The following is a 22,116-nucleotide window of genomic DNA, read 5'->3' on the forward strand; positions in this document are numbered from 1 at the left end:
TTATTATGGGGGATTTCAACTATGGTAACATTGATCGGAAGGAGGAGAGGACACGTGAGGAAGGAAATGGATTTTATTCAATTATTAAGGGATAACTATCTGAAACAGCATGTAATTGAAAATACTAGGGGTGTGAGAGTGCTTGACCTGGTAATAGTATCTGAGAATTTGACTGTAATGAATATGACCATGTTGCCACCTATTGGTGAGAGTGATCATAAGGTCTTGACCTGGGAGGTGGCTAAAGGTGTAAAATGTGTGATTAAGACAGGGTATATGTGGAATTACCGTGCTGGCAAGTATGACAAGCTTAGGAGATTGCTTGGATCAGTGCCATGGTATGTACAACTGCAAGGGCTGGACGTCGATAGAGCATGGGAAGTGATCAAAGAGCATTTACAGGAGGTTATGGCTGATTGTATACCTAAGGTCCGAATAGTGAAACAAGGAGGGGTTAAATGGATGAATAACACCATTAAGCTTGAGCTGCAAAAAAAGAAACAACTATGGAGAGAATTTAAAGAAAGGGGTGACCTGCAGACACACGAACAGTATAAAGTACAGGCCAGAAGGGTAACGAGTGTGGTAAAAACAGCAAAAGCCGATTATGAAAGGAAACTAGCTATGCAAGCAAAAGAGAATCCCAAACAGTTCTTTCAATATGCTGCAAGCAAGAAAAAACTGTACATGGCAAAATGATTTTAAGGAATGACGATGGTAAAGAGTTCACTGAACCAGTCGATATAGTGGAGTTACTGAGCGCGCACTTTGCAAAAGTATATCATCCAGGTGGTGACGTTGAAAAAATGAAGGAACCATTAGTTTATATGGGAATTGTGATGAATGAAGTGGAGGTGAATAGTCTATTACAGAACCTTAATGTGAATACATCTGTGGGATTGGATTGTATACCGGCACGGGTCTTGCATGAAGCGGCTAATGAATTATCAGTGCCCTTGACCATGTTGTTTAATCTGAGTCTCAGGTCTGGCTTAGTCCCGAAGGCGTGGAAAGAGGGGAAAATAGTTTCACTGCATAAAGGCGGATCCAAGACTATGGTTGCAAATTACCGACCGATCAGCATATCAGGAGTCATTGTCAAGGTCTTGGAGAAAGTAGTCAAGGGAAAAATACAGGAATGGATTGATGAAAATGAGATACGGTACAGAGGACAGCATGGCTTTGTGAAGGGTAGATCATGCCTCAGGAACTTGCTCAAGTTTTATAACAAGGTGACGGCTGAACTGGATAAGGGAAATGGGTTTACAGTGATACTGCTGGACCTGGCAAAGGTGTTTGACAGGATACCACATGGAATTCTAATCCGTAAACTGGAGCAGATGGGTATAGATATAGGGTTGGTGAGATGGATAGCTGGGTGGTTGATGGAGAGATATCAAAGAGTAGTTTATTCAGGAGTAGAGTCCAAAAAACGGCCAGTGACTAGTGGTGTGCCACAGGGTTCTGTTCTTGGACCACTGCTGTTTAATCTGTTCATTAACGATATAGGGAAGGGTCTAAGTGGGACAGTTCATTTGTTCGCTGATGATGCAAAGTTGGGTAGGGCGATAGTGAATGCAGAAGATGTCAAAGTCTTGCAAGATGACTTAGATAGATTGGAGTTCTGGACTAAGGAGAATGGATGTCAATTTAATGTGACAAAATGTAAGGTTATGCATTTCGGAGTGAAAAGATTAGCAGCAGTATACCACATTGGTGGAACTGTACTCCAAGAGATTGATGAGGCCAGGGACTTGGGAGTGTTGGTGGATAGGGAGATGAAGTTTAGGGGGCACATTGCAAAAGTAGCTAAATCAGCTCATCAACTCACTTGGTTGTTGAAAAATACCTTGACGAGCAGAGAAAAACAAGTTATTGTACCTCTGTACCGAGCCCTGATAAGACCTCATCTCGACTACTGTGCCCAGATTTGGTCACCTCGGTTCCTTCTTGATGGGGAGGAGGTTGAGAGGATCCAGAGGCGAGTGACTAAGATGATAGCAGGTCTATGGAATGAACCATATGAGAACAGGCTGAAGATTTGTGGGTTGCAAAAACTAGTTGATAGGCGGAAAAGGGGAGATATGATTGAGACATTCAAATTGCTAAAAGGATTCTATAGGATTAATTCAGATGATATTTTTGAGATCAGGACTGGTGGTGGGAGAACTAGTGGACACCCATGGAAGCTGGGCAAGAGCGTGGTTAGCAGGGGTGTTAGAGCTGGGTTCTTTACTTTTAGAGTGGTAAATGAGTGGAATAAGCTGCCAGAGTCTGTTGTGGGTGCTATGACAGTGAGCGAGTTCAAGGCAAGGTATGATAGATACTGTGAGAATGTTGAACAGCTGTGTGAACATGATGTTTAGGGCCTCCCTCGATGAGTCTAAGGACTCCTGGAGTAGCCCGTGGTAATAATAATAATAATAATAATTCTCATTAATCCTTTCTACTGTTCAGTAATTGAACAATGACTACAGTTACATATGATCTGAATTGACACGAGATTTTACAGTACCTTTTGACTTGGGTCTTCTACACTGGTCTCTATCTTTTTCGGATATTTTACCTTCCTAGGACGAACTCTTCTATAACTAATCACTCCTAAGTTCTTTTGGCACTAAGGTGGGCTTTCACAATCTTTACCTTACATTCTTCAATCAAGGACATACATAGGACCATCTATTCTATGGCTGTGAAATTCACCACATGGGCACTGACTTCATAGAATTTTCTTTCTCTCGTTACGATGAAACACAATGACATTATCACTCTCTTTTTAACTAAATGACGTCCCTCATTTCTTACAATAGGAACACAGAATCGAAATCCCACACACTTGTGTTGGACAGAGAAAACTCCTAACCCGCCACTCAGGAAAACCGCGTGAGACCTATACGAAGACTCGTGAAGAAAAACTCTGAGGAAAAAAGCCTCGTGGGGGGGGGGGGTCCTAACCCTTTTATACGATGACCCTACTGGCACCTTCTTCAATTTCTTCCCCCTCTTACTGGAGTCGATTTCACTGACCAATTAGTGGCGTTTTTCTGCCAAAACATCATGTGGTCCGTGTGCAAGCAACTGACATGTGACGAAGTCTCAATTCGGGAATTATAACCTTGAGCTTTGGTTTTTGTTTAAGCTAACCTCTATGTCATCTATACTAAATTAATCCCCTTTCCAAAATTATCTAAGAATTAATTCGAATCTTTAATCTCTTATTTCAAGTGTAAAAACTAGCCTATCATACAAAATCCTATGATTAATCTTTTTTGCTTTACTTAACCTTATTTTATCATATCACAACTGTAATAAAGTTTCCTTCCTTTTTTTTTTTTAGTTCAACAAACAATTTCAGCTATATTTTTCACTTGGATGCAAGCATGTTTTTCTTCCTTTTATTTTTAGTATTCGTTACTTTCAAAGGCTCTTAACGATATCTGCTTAGGAACAAGCTTGCTTACTTAGTTATCTATACAGGGTTTTTATTTCTTCTCTTGTTACATCATGATAACTGATATTTTCATATTCTTAAGTTATCAGGTGTAACAAAACAGTAACTCCCTTATTGTACAAAGTTTTTTTTTTTGCTGGATTACAAAGCAAATTATACTAGACAAATTATATTCTTCTTTATCCTTTATACAAGCACAAGCAAATAAAGTTTGCAAAATTATGCAAAATAAAGTTATCTTCACAACCCGTCCACTTGTATACGGAGGCAGATGACTTCATATCAAATTGCCCGCTTATCTCCATAACGTGCAGCACACTTCCTTTTGGATGTGTGTATACTGCTAAGCATTAAGAGAAAAATCACTATCTTGACTGATTTTAATGTTCATTGAAGTCTTGTCAGTGGGAGCTAAGTGCAAAGCATAGTTAAGAAGACTTCAGAGTAAACTCTGCTCATATTCAAGTGAAGGATTAAAATAAGAACATAACTTCTCATCAAGCAATAAACTTTCTACAACTACCTCTAACCCAGGGTATTTTAATACATAGATCCATTTTGCTACTTGTATACTCTCTATGACCTGAATGATTTATTATTACATAACACCTCCAGGGAGTCCAAAGACTCATCGAGGGAGGACACCTACTCTACAACTCTCCATCTCCACCACTCCACCAACTGCAATTACCTTCATTATCGACACCACACCAACACCATCTACCGCCAACCACTACCACTAGTATTTTCACAGACAATCACAAACATCCATACCCACAGCAGGATTTGAACCCGCAGCCTTTTGGCTGGAGAGAGGATATGCTAACCACTCGACCAACTAGGCTGGCAAGGCTCTCGGTATCTCTATGGGTATAGCTGGGAGCTATATCCATAGCAACTACTTCTGTAATGTGTAGAAATATAAACATTAAGGGTGCTTTTCATTATGGGAATACTAGGATATCAATTCTGTTAGAAGTAGCCTACTTGCGAATATATAGTAGACCACTGCTTTTACAATGGATAAAAATTTTCTGTTGTAAGAAATGCTGGACCAAAGAAGCCTGGCAATCAGAATGCACATCCTTCTATTTGAGGTTGCTAACTTGTTTTTTAATCACTTGCACACATGAAAGGACATGAGGGCTACAGCAAATAAATGTATTGGCCATGAAATTTTGTGTCATGCTGCATATGGTCCAGGGGCTGTCAGTTAGACAGTGCTGGTGTGGTTGATTGATGATTCCTCTCTCTCTCTCTCTCTCTCTCTCTCTCCAGCCACTGTCTCATGGATAGTCAGTTTTCACATTGTGTCTATTCTACTGATAGTTCCATGGCCATTGTTCAGCAGAACTGACATCCATTGTGAGCCCATCTCTGTTAAACCTAGAGCAAAACAAGCAACAGCTTGAGTTGCTGTAGGTTTAACAGAGATGAAAGATGACTCCTAGTCATCTTTCATTTCATTCAGGGACCAGCCTTCCTTACGAAGTATTCTGCAAGGACAAAACTTCCAGCTAATCAAGAACATGGATGGATTACTTTGATCTTGACCTCAGCTCACATACAATACTAGGATATCAATTCTGTTAGAAGTAGCCTACTTGCGAATATATAGTAGACCACTGCTTTTACAATGGATAAAAATTTTCTGTTGTAAGAAATGCTGGACCAAAGAAGCCTGGCAATCAGAATGCACATCCTTCTATTTGAGGTTGCTAACTTGTTTTTTAATCACTTGCACACACGAAAGGACATGAGGGCTACAGCAAATAAGTGTATGTGAGCTGAGGTCAAGATCAAAGTAATCCATCCATGTTCTTGATTAGCTGGAAGTTTAGTCCTTGCAGAATACTTCTTAAGGAAGGCTGGTCCCTGAATGAAATGAAAGATGACTAGGAGTCATTATCTTTCATCTCTGTTAAACCTACAGCAACTCAAGCTGTTGCTTGTTTTGCTCTAGGTTTAACAGAGATGGGCTCATAATGGATGTCGGTTCTGCTGAACAATGGCCATGGAACTATCAGTAGAATAGACACAATGTGAAAACTGACTATCCATGAGACAGTGGCTGGAGAGAGAGAGAGAGAGAGAGGAATCATCAATCAACCACACCAGCACTGTCTAACTGACAGCCCCTGGACCATATGCAGCATGACACAAAATTTCATGGCCTGCAAATGAAGAATTTCATTAATTTCATTTTTAGTAGTATATTTTACAGTTCCTAAGTCCTATCAACCAATGGTATATAATAGGCCCAAGTCATTCTTTTTTTAATAAGTACAATTAATATTTACTTCACTGCTAAATAATTGTGCACCTTTCAGCTGTATGTCACTTGTTACTAACCACTTGATCACAACTTTGCGCAAATAGCATGAAAATGTTTCAAATGCCGTAAACAATATGCTCTTATGCTACAATTATTTTAAACAAAATGCAGACTTTGATATGAATAAAAGAAGAGCTATAAGGTTATTTTCATTAATAAATTTATTTAATTAACATAATAAATTCAGATAATTTAAGTAAAGAATTTTAAGTTATTGAATTATAAATGATTAAATCTATTATTATTATTATTATTACTATTATTATGGGCAACTCCAGGGAGTCATCAGACTCATCGAGGGAGGCCCCAAATCATATTCATCACAACTATTTGACATTCATACAGTATCTAGTGTATGTGTTCATTTCTCTGGAAAATGTGGCCAACCACCAACTGTCATGACTCCACAGAACTGTTTTTTTTTTGTTTTATGTGTGTGTGTGTATTATGTAGCTATTTCTACTTGTTAATAAAAGGTAGTTTATAAGTGTTTGTGTCTGGGTAAAATTCCACAATTATTCCAAATTTCTTCAAAATACATAGAAGCTTGTAGACTCCAAACAAACAAAAATGCAATTTAAAACAAATGAAGTGCTGAGAGTGAAATAATGAATTTCAAGAACAATGGGTGAGCACTTATTTGTTTACCTTGTTTAAAAAGGAACCATGCTGTTTGATATGTTCTGAAACTGTAGCAGTTAATACAGAATGTAATTGTAACCACCTTACCGGCCATTATGGATCAAATACACATTCTCATAGGTTTCGTATCCATCATATATTTCAATGTAATGTCAATGGTATTACAATTTTAATATACACTTCGTATCCATGGTAACCTAGACATATATATACGTCCTGGCCAGTAGCGTGGTTAAGAGACATTAAACTTCTTTGCATAAAACAAAGTATTTCAATTACAAAAGGCAATGCAGGATCATTTTAGTAAAGAATGTGAAGGTCAATTCATAAAACACAAAGAAATAAATTACATCTGTAACCAAACTGAAGATCTATAATTGCTTCATCACGTGTATAAACATTTGAGAAACTCAGATTAGGCATGTTTCTATTTTCAGCAATTCACTGAATGTAGACAATGAAAGCTCAAACTCCATTTTTCATATGGAATTAAGGGAACTTCAAACAGATGAATTTAGATCTCAATCAGAGAAGCAAGCAGAATTGTTTATCTTTTTTCCCCTCAATTTGCCCAAACACTGAAGATTTTTTGGGGAGATTAAAAATTATTTCAATGTTTGAAAGTACTTACACATGCAAGTATTTTCTGATATGAAATACATAGGGTCAAAATACAGGAACAGTATGAATGACTCTACTTTTGAACAATTATTTTGCCTTTGTTGAATGACCACATCAACAACAAGCAGACAAACAACTTTTTCTGACTTTTTAAAATTTTGGTCCATAGCTGTATATGTGTTAGACTGCTGTCTTCTACACATTATCATATTTTTATAGAGGTTCTCACCCCAAATGTGAGAGTAGTATTTCAAAGTCGAGTAAATTTGAGAATTGTACAGAGTAAGAAGTTGGACAGATAAAAAGTAAAATCGTGAGCAAACAAGGATTCCAAGTTTTTTGGAAATTGAGGATGCTATAGAGGTAATGTGATTATACCAGGAAAGGCCAGGAGTAAGAGTCATTTTGATAAATATCAATTTGATAAGCATATATAAAGTGCACAACTTGAATATTTATACTAATTAATAATTTTAAGAACAATTCTGCTTTATTCTTTGTGCCAGATACCCTTATGGGTTCACATTTGTTATCGCAATGTGTAGTTTTACTATATTTTCACATTTTTATGGCCTCTGTAAAAGTCGATGCTTGAAATTTAAAAATTTCTATTTTTAAATTTCTTCAAATAGTTACAAGAGATCAAAAATTGATCTCTTGAAACTATCAAGAGATCAGCATTTAAGGCACTGATTATGACTTATACGTAAACGTGTCTATAAGTCATAATGTCACAAGTGTCTCTAAAGAATAAAATTTAAGGCACTGATTACAGATTTTGAATTCAGTGTTTGAATCATTTGAACACTATAAAATTTCTTAAATGAAGATGAGGAAATGAATGGAGTGTGCTGTCATCAGCACAACTAGGATTTGAGTTTAAACAATGGGGGGGGGGGAGGCACTGATGTATGGGAGAAAAGTGTGAATATCTTGTTGGGATATTCCAGTACACAGAAAAATCTGATGAGACAAAACTGCCCACTATAACATGCAATGAATGACGAGAGAGAGAGAGAGAGAGAGAGAGAGAGAATAACAACACAACTGTCAAAATTGCAGTTGATTAACAGTAGTTCAATTACTGTACACCACATGGGCTATATTTATTCAATCTGTGCAAACAGCTTAAACATCTGTGCTATCTCATTTCTAACTTCAGTAATCCAACCACCAGAAAGGACACTTTGCATATTGCATCAAACACATTTCAGTACCAGCAACTTCATGCACTGGTTTCATGTGCATTTAACTAGTTCTACAGTTATATTTGAGTTGCCTCAAATTATACAGTCTCAATTATACTGTAGAAAGTTTAGTTTTTGTTTATTATTTATTTATTAAATCCTTGTCATCGACTGCACCAATTGTTATAATTATCTGCAAGTGGTATCAGATTTCTATACACTGAAATTTCAGCACACAAGTAAGATCTTACATACGTGTATTTTGCTATGATAATTCTCTCCTATTCTTAAAATTTGATCTTAGCTTCCACAATAATTAAGTGAATTGAATCTCTATACAGTAAAACCCTGAAGTTACATGGTAGATGGGACCAACAAAAAGCGCGTAAGTCAAATTCGCATAACTCAGGATATAATTTTGCATGTAATTTATATATACAAACATACAAAATTTTAGTTAATTGGGATTAAAGGTTTACAAAAACATTAATATTTTTTAAGAAATATAATCATAATTGTAGTTTTTCGTACATAAAAAAAAGTTTTTCGATGTTGATGGTTTCATAAAATCTAATAGATTCGTCTGACGGCATAATGTCTTTTTCTTGTCACTCAAAATTTCTTCATAGCAAGCCGAGGAACGAATTGTGGCTACAATTCGTTCCTCGTTAGAATCTATGTCCTCCAAAATCTGTAAACCTTTCTTAATTAAGCTGAGACCTGTTAATTTTGCATTTGTCATATGCTTTTCTGGTAGAACTGGATCTGAGGTTTCGGTCTTTTCAATAGCGCTTTGCTCATGCATCTCCATGAGCTCGTCGATTGCAAGCTCCTTGTTATGCGAGTTTGATTATCACACCATAATTTAAGCATCGTTTCCATCTCACCAATAATCCCATAACGTTTACGAATTATGCTTGAATTCAATGATTGGGTATTTTTCACAGTGAGAATTCTTTCTTTATCTTTTATGATTGTTCTTACTGTGGATTCCTGTAGATTGAACGTCTTTGCTAGCTCACAAATTTTCATTCTGCCTTCAAAATCCTTAATAATGTTAAGGTAATATAATCACTTAAACAGAATGAGCAAGAAAAGATTAGCAAAACAAGTGTTTTCTGCCTGAGTGGAAGGTAAACGACCCAGAGGAAGACCAAGATATAGGTGGATTGATACGGTGAAAAGTGCCTTAGATGATAGAAATATAAGATCTGATAATGTTGGAGTCTTGACAAGTAACAGACTGATTTGGAGGAAATTGTGGATAGGAAGTTAGTAAAGATGTAAATTTTTCATGTAGTAAATGTAAATGTACCATATCCTGTACACCCCTTGAGGGTACATGGCAGGAATTCGATGATGATGACATATGTTAAAAGTAATATACAATATTCTGAATTCATAGTATCTCATTTTAAAATCTAAAAATAATAATAATTAAATAAACCACATCTTATCTGGGCCCAAAATGCCAGCTAAAAAAGAACATTTTTTATGCTGCTCCCACCCACAAAAACAGTTATTTACAAACCTATAGTACTTTTATACCATGGGTGTGCTAATGATTTGATTTTTTTTATCAATTTTTATTTTTATTTATTATTTACAGTCCAGAAACCCTGCTCTAGTAACCAAACATGAACTTTTTCAAGTCACTTCATCAGGTCTCCAATAAGCAGGGTGGTGGTCTCACACCATGCAATGAAATTCACCTCCCACTTTAAGACAATTGCAAACATTCAATCCCATGGCAGGATTTGAACCTGCAGCCTGCTGGAATGGAGAGCAGGCAGATATGCTAACCACTTGCCAACCAAACATAACTACATCTGGACTTCTATTGAAAGAATTAGTTTCTTTATCTCTTCAATGGAAAGAGTTCTTTTCCTGAAAAGCATTTTTTTCTTACAAAATCTTAAGAGACAAAAACATTACTGTTCAAATGGAATTTTTCATACCCAATAAACATTTTTCCTATATGAGAAACTTCATTTATCAAGTTCCAAGCTCTTTCACAACTGTTATTTTAGCTACCTTCATAACAGCTAAGATCTTTTAAACTTATTTTTTATAAAAGAGACTACTATTGCTAATGGAACTTTTTTTTAACTTGTTCCAAAATTCCTTCTATATATCTTTACATTTCTGTCTCTCCCAGCTGTTTACTAATTAGAATGTATTCTTTCAATTTGTGTGAGCTCTAGCACACATTACAATTACGGTTCTGCTCCAGTCATTAAATATGAAAAGCCACTGCCATCATGTGTTATCTTTATGGCACTTGCTTGAAAGCAGTAAAATCTCACATTTTTAGTGAACTAAGTAAGTCTTTTAGACTTATGTATTTTAAACATATACAAGACATTAAAATGTAATCTTTGTATTGGATATACCAATTTACAATCATGAGTTCACTTTGTTAAAATTTTACATGACATGTAAACGTAATATATAAGCAAAGCACAACATATATATATATATACATATACATATATATATATATACATATACATACATATACATACACATATACATACATAACTAGTTTGCTTGGAAGCAAAGCACAAAATCTACTTCTTATGGTTTCTTACTGTTGGATCATTCCTTACTTCCTAAACATACATCTTTACATCTCGAGTAATATTAATATTTCTTGGCATACAAAGCTTTATTGCTGTGAAAAGACTATATTATCATTAAGTTCAGCCCTAATTTACATATTTTATATCTTTTCCTGGTTTCTTTGTTCTGTTTAACCAAATTCTTAAGTTAAAAGATCTGATTATGGTTTCATATAAAAACTGGGCAAGTAAATAAACTTGTAAATACTAAAATGTGTTTGGGGTGGATACATTAAGTTATACAAAGACCTTTAAAAAAATGTAATGATATAAAGAAGCTATAAAGCTTTATACTAAATCTGATTGTCCAGTTGTATTGTACAGAAAATTTGCAAGTGTTCCAGAAATCTCTAATAAAACACTTGCATATTATTTCACAGTATTTTCCCATATGTATTCATAACAAACATATTAATTATAATTATAAAGCATTATTCAAATATTTTTTCCCTCTTACCGCTCTTTCCGAGGTTGGTGCCGTATGCAACAGTTTCTCAAGTTCATGTCCCAACTGTATCTGAGCATCTCGCTTCGTTAATTCCTTAAATTCTGTAGTATCACTAATTTTTCTTTGTTTTCCAAATGCCTTAAAAATAAAATTAATATTTTATAACAACATATATTATTTAAACTTTTAAGAAACAGGAAGACCAAAATGCAGCTATCATGAAAATGCTCCTAAACTATTACAGTCAAACTCGCACTACATGAAACTACTAAAAACAACATGAAGTGTGTTGTAGTGATTAGTTTGTTACAGAGAAATACTTTTAAAATAGCAAAATACCTACATGGATTTGGTTAGAGATTTTCAGTAAATTTTCTATTACAGAGAGTGAGTTTGTTATACACCCTCTGTCCAAAAAGAAACCGAACTTTTGATAGAAAATAAAACACAGGCCAATTATAATTATTCAAATCATTATTCAATTCAAAACCTCAGCTTCGATACAGCACTTGGCACAGTCATCGCTAAATGCGGTTTTTAGGATACTTTTGAGGATCGTGGTTAATGCCACTTGAACATTTTCAATGGTGTCGTATCACTTTCTCTTCATCAGTAAATGAAGTCGGAGGAAGAGAAAGAAGTCACAGGATGCTAAATCAGGTGAATATGGCAAGTGATCCAACACACAAACTTCGTTTTTGCTCAAAACCTGTCTCGCAATGTTTGAACGATGAAATGGTGCATTATCATGCAAAAGTGACCAGCTGCCTGCATCACGATATTCATGTCATACACGATGAATTCTCGCTATCAATCACTTTAAAACTTAGAGATAAAACTCACCATTGACTGTTTGGCCAGGTGGAATGAATTATTTGTAAATAATGCCCTTGGAATTGTAGAAGCAAATCAACAAATCTTTTTTTCAGATGCCCATCTTCTGGTGGTCTCCACTCGGCACTCAAAACACCACGTTTCGTCACCGGTAACAATCGTTTCAAGGAAGTTTGAGTCCTTACGAGTGGTTTTAATGAGGTCCTTGCAGTGTTCAATTCGATACATTTTTTGATTGTCGGTCAACTTGTGGGGAACAAATCGCAAATTCAATTTATGAAGGCCCAAACTCTCGGTCAAAATGTTGTGTACCGTTGATTTTGGAATCTCCAATTCATCTTCAATCAATCTTATGGACGATTTCGAGTTTTCTTTGATGAAATCACGCCCTTTTTGGAATTTAACTTCGCTCAGTCCAGTTTTTGGATGGCCCGCCTTTTCGTCATCCTCAAGCGTCTCACGATCACTTTGAAATTGCTTAAACCACTCATAAACTTGAGTATGGGATAAGCATTCATCACCGTATGCTTGTTGAAGCATTTGATGCATTTTGGTAAAACTTTTACCAAGTTTAACACAAAAGTCAATCGCAGCTCTCTGAAACTTATTTTCCGACCGTTCATCAAAACACACTGTCACTCTTGGCACTATAACTCAGCCTCTTATGACATAAGCAGTTGACACAACACTAATGAAGGTTGCTGCTTTCAACAACAAAAAGATACAACAGGTGTCGCCACTAGTTTCTTCTATTTTCGAAAAGTTTGGTTTCTTTTTGGCCAAAGGGTGTAATGATGTTTGCTGTGAGAGTCCCCAGTAATGTATTTATCACAAATGACTCTTTAATACCTACAGCAGATTCCTTACTTTTATGAGTGGTAAAAACTTTCTATTATGGCTGTATGAAATGCCAGGCCACAGAAATAAGTTGATCAGGATGCATATAATTCAACAAGTTCAATGACACAAAATTTAGTTATTAGATAAAAAATAAACCACGTTAGTTTAGTGATGTTCTATTCTAAGTTCCATGCTGAAGCCTGAGTCACAAAATACCATATACAATCCAGGTCATGACATATGTGCTTGCCCACTTACCCCTGACCCTGATGATGAGATTTTTCAGATGGAGAGCAGCAGTGGACCGGACAAAATATAATATATTTCTTTAAATTAAAAAATAAAATAAACTCTAAACAAAATCTTTAAGAAAACATATGCAGCACCACTAAATCACTTGTTGAAACTCCTATTAACTTAGGGCTACATCATTTTAAAAAATTAAGTCTTGGGCAAGTACATTCTATGAAAGGTCTCTCTCATTAATATAATAATAACCTTTTACCAAATTATATGCCTCAACAAAATAACATCTGCAAATGGTATCTTCTCCATGTGTTCTCATACCAAACATTCCAGAGACCTAACACTACCTCAGTCACTCTTCTCTGGACCTTCCCCAGTATATCTGAATCAATGACCACATCTGCACATGGCAACCCATTTAGCCTGGTCAATGTTATCATCATCACTGCTATAATCAATTTTTTTTTTTTCAGCCTATATATTTCCCACTGTTGGGTAAAGGACTCTCCCATTGTGGAAGGGTATGGGCCTACTTCTCCCATGGTGATCCATTCCATCTTGGGAGAGTATTTATACACTTGTATGAATGTATGAAGGTGAAAGACAATCACAAACATCCGTGCCCACAGTAGGGGTTTGAACCTGAGGCCATTTGGCTGGAGACCGGATATGCTAACCACATGGTCAACCAGGCATGCTAATCAATGGTGCGGGCATAACTTGCAGGTGGAGAAAATAAGGACTCTAGAGTTGATGCTGAACAAGGACATGAAATCTGGTTATCACAGATTTCATGTCCTTGTTGTTAGCAGATTGTTGCAAAGCTGGGGAGACTGAGGCATAGTGTAGGTGTGACTTTTTGTAATGAAATGACAGTTCCATGCAGACAATCTACTGAAATCTTTACAAAAAGTCACACCTACACAATGCCTCAGTCTCCCCAGCTTTGCAACAATCTGCTAACAACTGCATATTCCCATTTTAACAAATACATATTGGTTATTCACTCCCAATATCATTAACATAAGTTAAAGAGAAACAAAAACAGATCCCGGAGGCACACCGATGTCAACTATGGGGAAAGTGATACCAAGATATCGCTTTCCCCATATCTTTATACATATCTGACTGTCAATCTCTTGTAAATCTCACTAATCTCTTGACTATAAAAAGCCCTTGCAAAATCTAAAACTACTGTAAACGCATTTCCCTTATCCAATATTTGTTCTCCTGTCATAATACTGAAACAGATCATTAGAAGATAACCTCCTTTCAGGACTGTTGTTAGGGTATATGCTGATCCTAAGCAAGCACTATTTTGCTGCCCCTAAATTCAATAAAATATGCAAAATTATAAACAAACTCTGTTTTTATGGTTGAGATAGAATTTTGTCAGTCTCTGCCAACTTCCAAACTCATTACTCCTAGGCACTGCATTAGTTGCTTAGTGGGGTAAATGGCCCTGCCTCTTTTAATGAACCCAGGAACAGAGAATCTTGCTGGCATTGATCTAACTCTGTATCCTAGCTCTCACAACATCTTAACTCCAGACATCTTAACACAACATCTTAACTCCATTTTCTCCATAATTTTATTATGATAAAATTATGGAGAAAACTACTGTGTTAGAGTAATAACTTCTATTTAATAAAAAAACATAATAATTACCCAATATTTCTTTCGACATTTAAATCAAGGTCATCATCTGGTACATTACAATACACATAGCAAGCTAATCAACACTAAATTTGGTCAACCATTAATGCTAGTGACCCGACCTCTGATGAAAAAAAAAAAAAAAACTACATGAAAGATTAGGTGCAGTTGTTTGGCTAAAAGTCTACAAACAGATAAATTAAAACAGCACTGTGGCCAATATAAGTAATGAGAACTGAAATTATTGCTTAGTGTCCTGAAGTTTTCTGGAGAACTTGAAACAGAACACACTACTACCATATTATGTAGGCTCTCCTAGAATTTATATCTTGAAGTAAATAAACATAATATTCCACTTTGGCCAATAGCTGAAGGTATAGACAGCACTAATTATTACCTAGCCAAGAAACTAGCACTGACATTCAAGAAGTTTGTAGGTTATTTTCCCCTCCTATACAGATAACTCTCATTATACATCAAGCATAAAGAATGAAACCGAGAATGTAATTCCTTGGTATCTTTAATTTATAGTATAACCACAGTCAGTCAATGAGGCTCAGACAACCTTGTCAACTTCAATGCTAGTAAAACCCAGGTCTGTCTTATTTCTCACAAAAAAGAACCAATTCCCGCAGCACTGTTTTCGATAACACTCAAATTCACAGACAAGATGAAATTTCTCTTCTCGGAATTACCTTGACATCAAGTCTCTCCTGGCATAAACACATCACAACCATTGCATCCTCAGCTTCCAAAAAACTAGGTTTTCTCTTTTGCTCAAGACGTTACTTCACCCCAAAACAGCTGTTAACACTATACAAGTCACAAATCCGCCCAGCTCTTGAATACTGCTCTCACATCTGGAGTGGGGCTCAAAAAAGTACCCTCAAAATGCTTGACTCAATACAGAGGAGAGCAATTAGACTAATAAATGACCCATCCCTCACCAACTTGCTCCCCTCACTTTCACATAAACGCTTGGTCTCAGCAATCTGTATATTCTATAAATACTTTCACGGGAAATGTTCATCTGAAGCAGCATCAATAATTCTCCCACCCTGTACTAAACTCATTGGAAAACGTACAGCTGCCACCCAACATCCTTTTACAGTGTAGAAGTTGAAAGTTTTTTTTTTAGAACAAGTTTCTTTTCTTCCTCATTCATCCCTGCTACTGCAGTACTGTGGAACAGTCTTCCCCCTGACATATTTCCCAAGGACTACAATATGTAGGCGTTTAAATCAAATGTAAACAAGTTTCCCCTTTCACAACCCATCACCCATATACAGTACTAACGTACTATAGGTTGATCAGCCAGCCTCTTGTATATGGGCCCAACATAAAAAAATATATAAAAAAAAACATGTTAAAAAAAAACTTTCAACTTCTATCTCTAATCCAGAGTATTTTAAGCACCTTTTGACTACTTGTATATGGAAATTCTGAATTACTTCAACCTTGGTATAACTTTTTGGGTCTGGCTTCCACTGATGAGGTCTCAATAAAAGTTGAAAGTAGTCTAGGTAAGAGCCCTTCCCATAATGCGTAGCATTACACTCATCATGGGATGCTAAGGCAACTGATGTGAAATCATTAGCCTCTATATACAAGTAGCCCAATCTTGAAGTTACTTCAAGTGCAAACTTTGTTTGCTTACACTTGGATAAAGGATGAAACCAAGAATATAATTTCTTGGCATCTTTAATTTATAGTATAACCGACTGAAAAAACTTTCAACAAAACAAATAACAATTAAAGTAGGTCTTTATTTTCATGATTAATATATCATAATCACATCTTCCTTATCTGCCATGCTGAAGTTGAAGACTCTTAAGAGACTGAAGGCTACTTTATCAAGAATTTCTCAATGGAAACCTGACTTGCAGTTTCCAACTTCTGATTTTAACCTCCTATTTTCACTTTAAAGAGAAATTCATTAATTTCTTCAGTGGTAATGTGATCAGCAGCTGCAGCCTCTCCAGTCATGTTGAGATTATGGAATGCATAGCAACTCTTATAGCAGTCGAGCAATCCACAACTTACAGCAAAAGGTTTCAGTTGATTTTCATCTTTCACAAGATCATATAAATTTTTTGCTTTCTCTTGTATGACTGCCCCAGACAAAGGCATGTTCTGCTGGTTCTAATGCTCAATTCATAAGTAGGCATCCTTTCTAATTTTCATCTGCATGCCATTGAGATTTTGTTACTAATCATGGACAATCAAGCACTCTTGTGCATTGTATCAAGCCATTATCACCACAGAATCACTCAGTCCCATGGTCCTTTGAATGTCAATGCTATGTCCACATCTATCAAACTGATTCAAAACTTCCATCTTCATCTCTGAAGAATTGGATTACATAGGCCTTTTCTTCACATGCTTCTTTTCACTCTCTTAGTTTCCTTTCTTTGTCTCTGCCAGACATCTTGCTTAAAGGATGCAAAAGTTATTTACAGATAAAGTGAAATACCGCACAGACCAATAAGGCAGCAGAGACACAAAATGGACACTGAGTGAACATAGCAGACGAGAGGTAGGAAACAAGGCACATGCACGAAAGCCTCTACACTTTGTAGAGGAATCAGTGATAGTCCTTATGTACTGCAATAATGAAACCGTGTATATGCAAAAATGCATATAATGAGAGTTATGAAACAAAGTGTTATTGTCAGTACCCAACTGTGGAAGTTCATGGCAAAAGAGAGTAAAGATTTCTTTATACCAAATTTTATTTTCTTTAATGGAAAGAATGTCAATGCCAGAGTGTTGTAGCAGTCTTAGAGTTAAGCACAGAATATTGCAGTATTCAGGAAAAGTCTCAGCTTTTGGACCTTTATAATCATTTACTCCAAGCAGGGAAAGATGAAAACCCAGGTAACACCTTCTCCAGTACTACCTGAGTTTTCATGCACATGTGATTGGCATGCAATATTTTATGGATTTCTGAAGCTGTATTGCTTAAATAGCAGAATTTTAAGACTGAAAGTCCAAATCCTCCATGCTACTTTGATAGTAGAAGAAATTTCTTTTTAACTTCTTGGTATCGGCTAAACCAAAAAAACATTGCACAGACTTACTATATAATTGCTTTTCTTCAGCTTCTGTGATGTCTGTAATATTTATTATGTACAACTGAGAAGGAAATATTATGGTGTTGAGTACTATGGCTTTAGAAGAAAAGGAAAGTGGCTCTATTTTCCAGTCTTCTAAGGTTTCAAAGTTCTTGTATATAAGTTCTTGAACTGGTAATATTGGTAAGTGGAGAAGGGAATTCAAAGTATAATGAGAGGTTAGTCCAAAAGAAATGCCTCCAAGATCCCACTTTCCAAGAACTTTTAATTTTATCATCTTGTCTGCATTAGTAGTTAATCCACTGATCTTGCTAAATTTTTCCAAAATACCAAAAAAGATATATATGGAATCATTATCCCTCAAAGTGCCCACTACATCATTGGCATATGCTAATACTTTATTTTCCTTCATAGTTGAAGGAACCGTTATTCCTCGCACAGTATGTGTATTGACGACTTCCTGTAAGAAAGGTTCAAGAACCAGTGCAAAGAGCAATGGACTAAGAGGGCAGCATTGCTGGACTCCTTTTCAAATTTTAACGAGGTCTAACAGGAACTCATTAACTAAGAGGTGGGTAGCTGAATTGGCATAGGCTCCTTTGATAAAAGATAGCAGCATTTTACCATGCCAATTTTCTGGAGGAAAGGGATGCTGGACATTATCAAATGCTTGAGTAAGGTGTACTGATAGCACTGCCATCGACTGCTTTTTCATATTAACTAAGCAAATTAGATCATGTAACAGAAACAAATTAAATTCTACTTGGCCTGAAACTCCATACACCTATGTGCTTTTAATTATATATCTCATTCCCACTTTGAGCCTGTTATTGATAATGTGGAAAAATATCTTGTAGTCAGTATCAGATAGAGAAATAGGTCTCCAGCTGCTGATCAAGGTGTGATCTCTATTAGGTTTTGGAATGAGGATGGTATGGCTTGCTACAAATTCACTTGGTACGTGTCCTGACAAGAGAAAAGAATTAAATAGTATAACTAGAATGGGAAGAATAAAATCCCAGGCCTTGCAATAAAGTTCTATCCCTAGACTATCAGGTCCTGGAGATTTTCTTGTCTGGCATTCTTTATAGGCTGACCTTGACAGGCCCATTACAGCTTCAGATACTTCAACTTACGCTTATGGATGAAATTATATTCTTAATTTCATCCATAAGTGTAAGCAAGCAAGTAGCCCAGTCGTGAAGTGACTTCACATGCAACTTTGTATGCTTAAACTCGGATAATGGATGAAACCAAGAATACAATTTCTTGTCATCTTTAATTGATAGTATAACAAAGTGAAAAAACTTTCAACAAAGTACAATCTCATTATCACCTTTAGACCACCAAAAATTAGCATCCCTTATCTGTTCTAAAGAATCAGCTTCAACTTCATGGATTTAATTACTAGGTATGAAGTGGCTTGAAAAAAGTTCCCTGTTTTGGTCTCTAGAACTGAGTTTCCAGACTAGATAAAAAAGGAATAAAAATTACAAAAATATACATAAAATCAATCAAAACAAGAAGAAAAAAATATCCTTAGCCCACCCAAGGTACAAATGTACTACAGGTTTACAAATAAATCTTTTGTGGGTGGGAACCACATAAAAATTAATAATAAATAAATAAATAATAATAAAAAGGCCTACAGCTGCAGTCTTGCTTATAATACCCAGATAGTGAACATCAGGATCACATATAAAAAAGATTACATCTATTTCCATAACTATGGCTACTCAGGTTTTGATGACTATGCCATGCACACAATCACAGAATTTACAGGAAATATCTTACGTCATGAAAGGAAATAAATTTGAAACATTCTCATGAATTGGTAACTACTCTGGGAAAATTATCCTTTCAAGGTCAATGGTCAAGAATCAACCACTCACTCATGCCCACTAGGCAGATTCCTTTAGAACATCTGGCTTCATTTATTCTTCCTTGCATCTGTATACCAGTTACTGTTCATTTGATGAATATTACAAATTTCACTTTAGCAAAATAGTGGAAATAGTGATTAAAATTTTAGTTATATCACATATATTTGTGATATAACTAAATTCAGTTTACTGCCAATAATCTTAAGCTCTTCTGAATGAAAAGCTATATTCACAGAAATTATATTTTATAATTATCATCCTATTATGAGATTTATATAAGTCCTAAACTACAAACTGAGAAAGCCATATATAGCACTGCAGGAGTTGATCCTTTTAAATATGATAATACAAATACATATACACTTTAATTAATCTCCAAGCATCACATAAAAAGGATGAGAAAAGAAAAAAAAAATTATAACTCTAAATAAGTCTTAGTTAATTTAAGTACATTTATATTAGGTTTGATTTTTAGAAAAAAACATACCACATTCAGAGGATGATAATGACCAACAGTCAACATTCTGTTAGATAAGATTTGCTCTTTAAATGTAAGCTTAACTCACTAAAAAAAAAAAATAGATATGGACACCATTTCATTACATCACAGTTATATTAAGTGAAGAGTGGAGTGGAGTGAAATTTGAAAAGATATACACAGCAGATGTGGATGTAGCTGCAGACTCAATGAACATGAACTGATAAACTATCAGTTTGCTTCCATAACAACACTTTTAAAAACTGTGATTAGGTATCAATGCCCTTGATCATACTGCTTTAAGATGTTCAAATTAACATTAAAGACTACACTCTGTGGTTCTTTAAATCACCCCTCCCCAACTGCTCATTTTCAATATATACACACACATCTTTCTTCTGTGATGAAATCTTTAGATTCTGTAGTTAATCCTAGATAAATTAATTATTATGAATTATTAAATTAAACATTATGAATATTCAAAACTTAACACTTTATTATGACATTAAAAAATTGCAAATTACAGAAGAAACATTTTTGAAGAAAACAAGGCAATTCTGCAATATATTACTATCATTTCAAACTTTCCTTACTGTAGAAGTAAATTAAGGTATATGTAAAAACACTATTGATCTCTTTTTTTCACAACTGCTTACAGAAGGATGAGATTAATATTATAAGGTCACATTTAGATATCTATGAGTTGTGTGGAAAACAAAATTATAACAAGAAAAGCGTTTCAAAAGGGCTTACCATTTAAGTGCTAAATAATTTTGCTAAGCTCAAGATTAGTAATAACAGTGTTAATTATGCGCTGCAGTAATTAATAACATGCTAAGCAATTTGATATATTTTTGATCTATGCAAATAATTAAGTCTTCACAGTAAAAATCATGCATTCTATATTATTGTTGTTATTATTTTTTTATTTTTATTTTTTTAAACAGAAGTACAACACCTAACAGTTTAATCTTGAGAACAAGTAGACTCAATAAACAAGGACATTTAATATTTGTGAGGCAGGGTAAACAAGTTCAGTTTATAAACACAAATAGAAATCCATAGCAAAAATTCACTCAGGTGGGCAATATTAATACTATCATAAACTATTGCTTGAATTAAACCATCAGAAACACATTAAAAGGGGAGTATATTTCTAGAGAAGAATTAACAGAGAGATCTTTAAATATCATGAAGAGTAAAATTTTCTGCCTGTAAAATATGGTTTCTGATGAATCATGCCTATAACTGCACTGCAGAAGTACAGCAGCATATCTGATTAACATATCACTTCCTTTTCACATGTATAAATGATATGCATGAAGACCCCAGGAATAAATAAAATAAATACTTACATATTCCAAAATAGATAAATGAATCATTACCACAAGTAATATTATGTATTTGTGTTTGTAACTGTAATGTTATTCCAAAAAAATAAGAAATGATAATCCACCAAACATTAAAGCATACAGCAGTCATCCACCATCTGCTTGTCATCTCTTTATGTACTCAAGGTTATTATATAGTGTGTGTGTGTACCATATTCTGTATTAATATAGGTCACTTTCAAAGCTGTCAAATGCAGTTATATTTCAGGAACATAGTGTAGCATTTTCTGTAGTGACAGACTCAAACAATTTTTAAAAAATTACAAATTATAGAAGAAACAGTTTTTGAAGAAAACAAGACGATTCTGCAATATATTACTATAATTTCAAACTTTCCTTACTGTAGAAGTAAAATAAGGTATATGTATGATACATGCAAAAAAAACTACTGATCTCTTTTTCACAGTTG

General features: G+C 35.2%; 1 protein-coding gene across 2 annotated transcripts in view; it reads right to left on the minus strand.

Annotated features, from left to right (window-relative positions):
• Positions 1 to 22,116, minus strand: part of UGP (UDP-glucose pyrophosphorylase) — a 243,987-nt gene that overhangs the window by 216,320 nt on the left and 5,551 nt on the right. The window contains exons 1-2 of one of the 2 annotated variants that reach the window (XM_090398779.1): positions 20,326 to 20,425; positions 11,315 to 11,443 (exon numbers count right to left, since the gene is read on the minus strand). In XM_090398779.1, coding sequence (XP_090254905.1) covers positions 11,315 to 11,443; positions 20,326 to 20,361 — 165 coding nt within the window. In that variant the 5' untranslated portion in view covers positions 20,362 to 20,425. Of the gene's footprint in view, positions 1 to 11,314; positions 11,444 to 20,325; positions 20,426 to 22,116 lie in introns of those variants that run through there. The other variant, XM_090398780.1, reaches the window with a different exon arrangement.

Source organism: Typopeltis vanoorti, chromosome 10 (assembly GCF_054136105.1).
Source record: "Typopeltis vanoorti isolate ZY-2024b chromosome 10, IOZ_Tvanoo_1.0, whole genome shotgun sequence".
Lineage (NCBI taxonomy): Eukaryota > Metazoa > Arthropoda > Arachnida > Uropygi > Thelyphonidae > Typopeltis > Typopeltis vanoorti.